The following is a 1,980-nucleotide window of genomic DNA, read 5'->3' as shown; positions in this document are numbered from 1 at the left end:
TCAGGTTGTGCATCCGGAGATATTGGAGCCTCGGCATACAACGTTATGGAGGTTTGTGACAGCACTGATATATTTTGCTGTCATAGAGTGGCACCAGATAGATCGAGTCCCGTATTTACCGTACAAATGGGTCCCGTCAATACTCACCAACGGCTTGCAATGCCGGAATGCCTCAATACACGGTGGGAACGTCCAGAAAAGCCGGTGAAAATAGGCTTGCGAGTCGTCCACCTGCCCCCCCACTCGAACAGGACTTGTCCTCAACACCGCAACACTACCAGGCAATGTCAGTTGTACACCTAATACCCACCGCAATAGTTCGTTGTATGACTCATCCCAACCTCCGTAAATCTGTGCCACGGCCTTCTGCTTAACCAACCAAACCCTTCTATAAGTCGGCCTAAACCCGAAATGTGCCTTTGTCGCATACAGCTGTACCTTGATGCAGACGGATGAATCAGCTCTTACCATTGGCATGATGAAGGCCGATATCACATGATAATCAAGACTCATGTGATCGCTCGAAATCGACGTCGCCAGACACGTATGAGGTCTGTTGTACCATTTTACCTCCCAAATACCCTTGCGCTGGTGGAGACTGATCCTAATCAACCATGTGCACCAGTTCCTGAATAATTCAGTACACTTCCCAAGATTCTTGCAATAATCGGACTCCACCACTTTGTACTGTACCCCGCGTCGAATGCTATACGTCTTCACACTTAACACAACCTCCTCTTTATCCTAAAACTGCTGACCAACCTGAAACATTGTAAGACCTCCGGTACCCTGGGTTTCCCTGGCACCAAATCCAGTGGGTTCTCCAAGAACCCCCTCCTGTCTCATGGCATCCAAGTCCAAAGATGAAAAGTGCGGAGGGTACTGCTAAGTCCCAGAGCTAGAACCACCGCCAGCCCCAGCTGAATTACTCACTGCAATGTCATCACCACTATCATCAGCAATGATGTCCGGCTCCACATCATCATCGTCATCATCATCCGGAAATGCATTATCCATACCAGCCGGTGCCCCACACTGTAAGGGAATTGGCACCCTATCAACGATACCAACCTCTCCGCCACCACTGCGGTTGAGATCAACAGTGAACGACAGGGAGGCGATAGGCTTGTCCCGAGGTGCAATCACAGGCACGGATGAAGATGCACCAACAGGTCTCGGACTAGAACCTGCTACCATACCTGGCGTCTGGGTATTTCGGTTTGAACCTCCTGAGCTAGAGACCACATCAACTAGCTTTGCCAACAGCTCAGGTGTCCTGACCTCGGGAAACTGCCGACGACAATGGAACAGAACCTCCAAATCCTCGTCACTCCCTATGACGAAAGAGTTGTACTTCACGTCATCTCGCAGCACTGAGATCTATCGAAATGCGATAGAATAACTTCTCCACCTGTTTCACACCTTGCAGCCCAAGTTTCTGTATTATAGAATTCAGGAAGTCATCGAAGCTCGTCGTGGGTCTCATAAAAATACTGAGGGGATCCTTATCAGTGAACTTCACACTAGAGCGTGTTTTTTTCTTAATGGACCCTCTATGGTGCACCAACACTAAAAAGCTCTCCTCACCAGCCATTGTGTTTCACTCTAATGAGAGAAATTCACGTTCATACCATACTTATACACGTTTGGGACTTCATAATTAAAAACAGACAATTTCGAATTATATATATAATTCGAATAAGCTAGATTTGAATTGCATAACGAATAACTCACCTTATAATTTGAATCAGTGTGATTCGAACTACCCTATGCATAATTTGAATTGATCAAATTCGAATTACACTTTCTTACTAATTCGAATTGATATGATTCGAATTATTTCTGATTTAAAATTTTGAATTAGTTTTATTTAAATTACATAAAAACATGCTTTTGGGTGATCCATATTACATTTTTGCAATTGATCGAATCCTATAATTTATCCTCCCATTTGATTTAGTATTGTGGTTTATCCTTAAT

General features: G+C 44.8%; 1 protein-coding gene across 1 annotated transcript in view; it reads right to left on the bottom strand.

Annotated features, from left to right (window-relative positions):
• LOC107633886 overlaps positions 1 to 1,980 on the bottom strand; it is a 4,071-nt gene continuing 2,091 nt past the window's right edge. The window contains exons 2-4 of the mRNA XM_016337480.1: positions 934 to 1,380; positions 763 to 837; positions 1 to 687 (exon numbers count right to left, since the gene is read on the bottom strand). Of these exons, the coding sequence (XP_016192966.1) occupies positions 1 to 687; positions 763 to 837; positions 934 to 1,380 (1,209 nt within the window). The remainder of the gene's footprint in view (positions 688 to 762; positions 838 to 933; positions 1,381 to 1,980) is intronic.

This window comes from Arachis ipaensis, chromosome B03 (genome assembly GCF_000816755.2).
Source record: "Arachis ipaensis cultivar K30076 chromosome B03, Araip1.1, whole genome shotgun sequence".
Classification (NCBI taxonomy): domain Eukaryota; kingdom Viridiplantae; phylum Streptophyta; class Magnoliopsida; order Fabales; family Fabaceae; genus Arachis; species Arachis ipaensis.
Note: the sequence above shows the minus strand (reverse complement) of the source record. Positions and strands in the feature narration are given on the sequence as shown.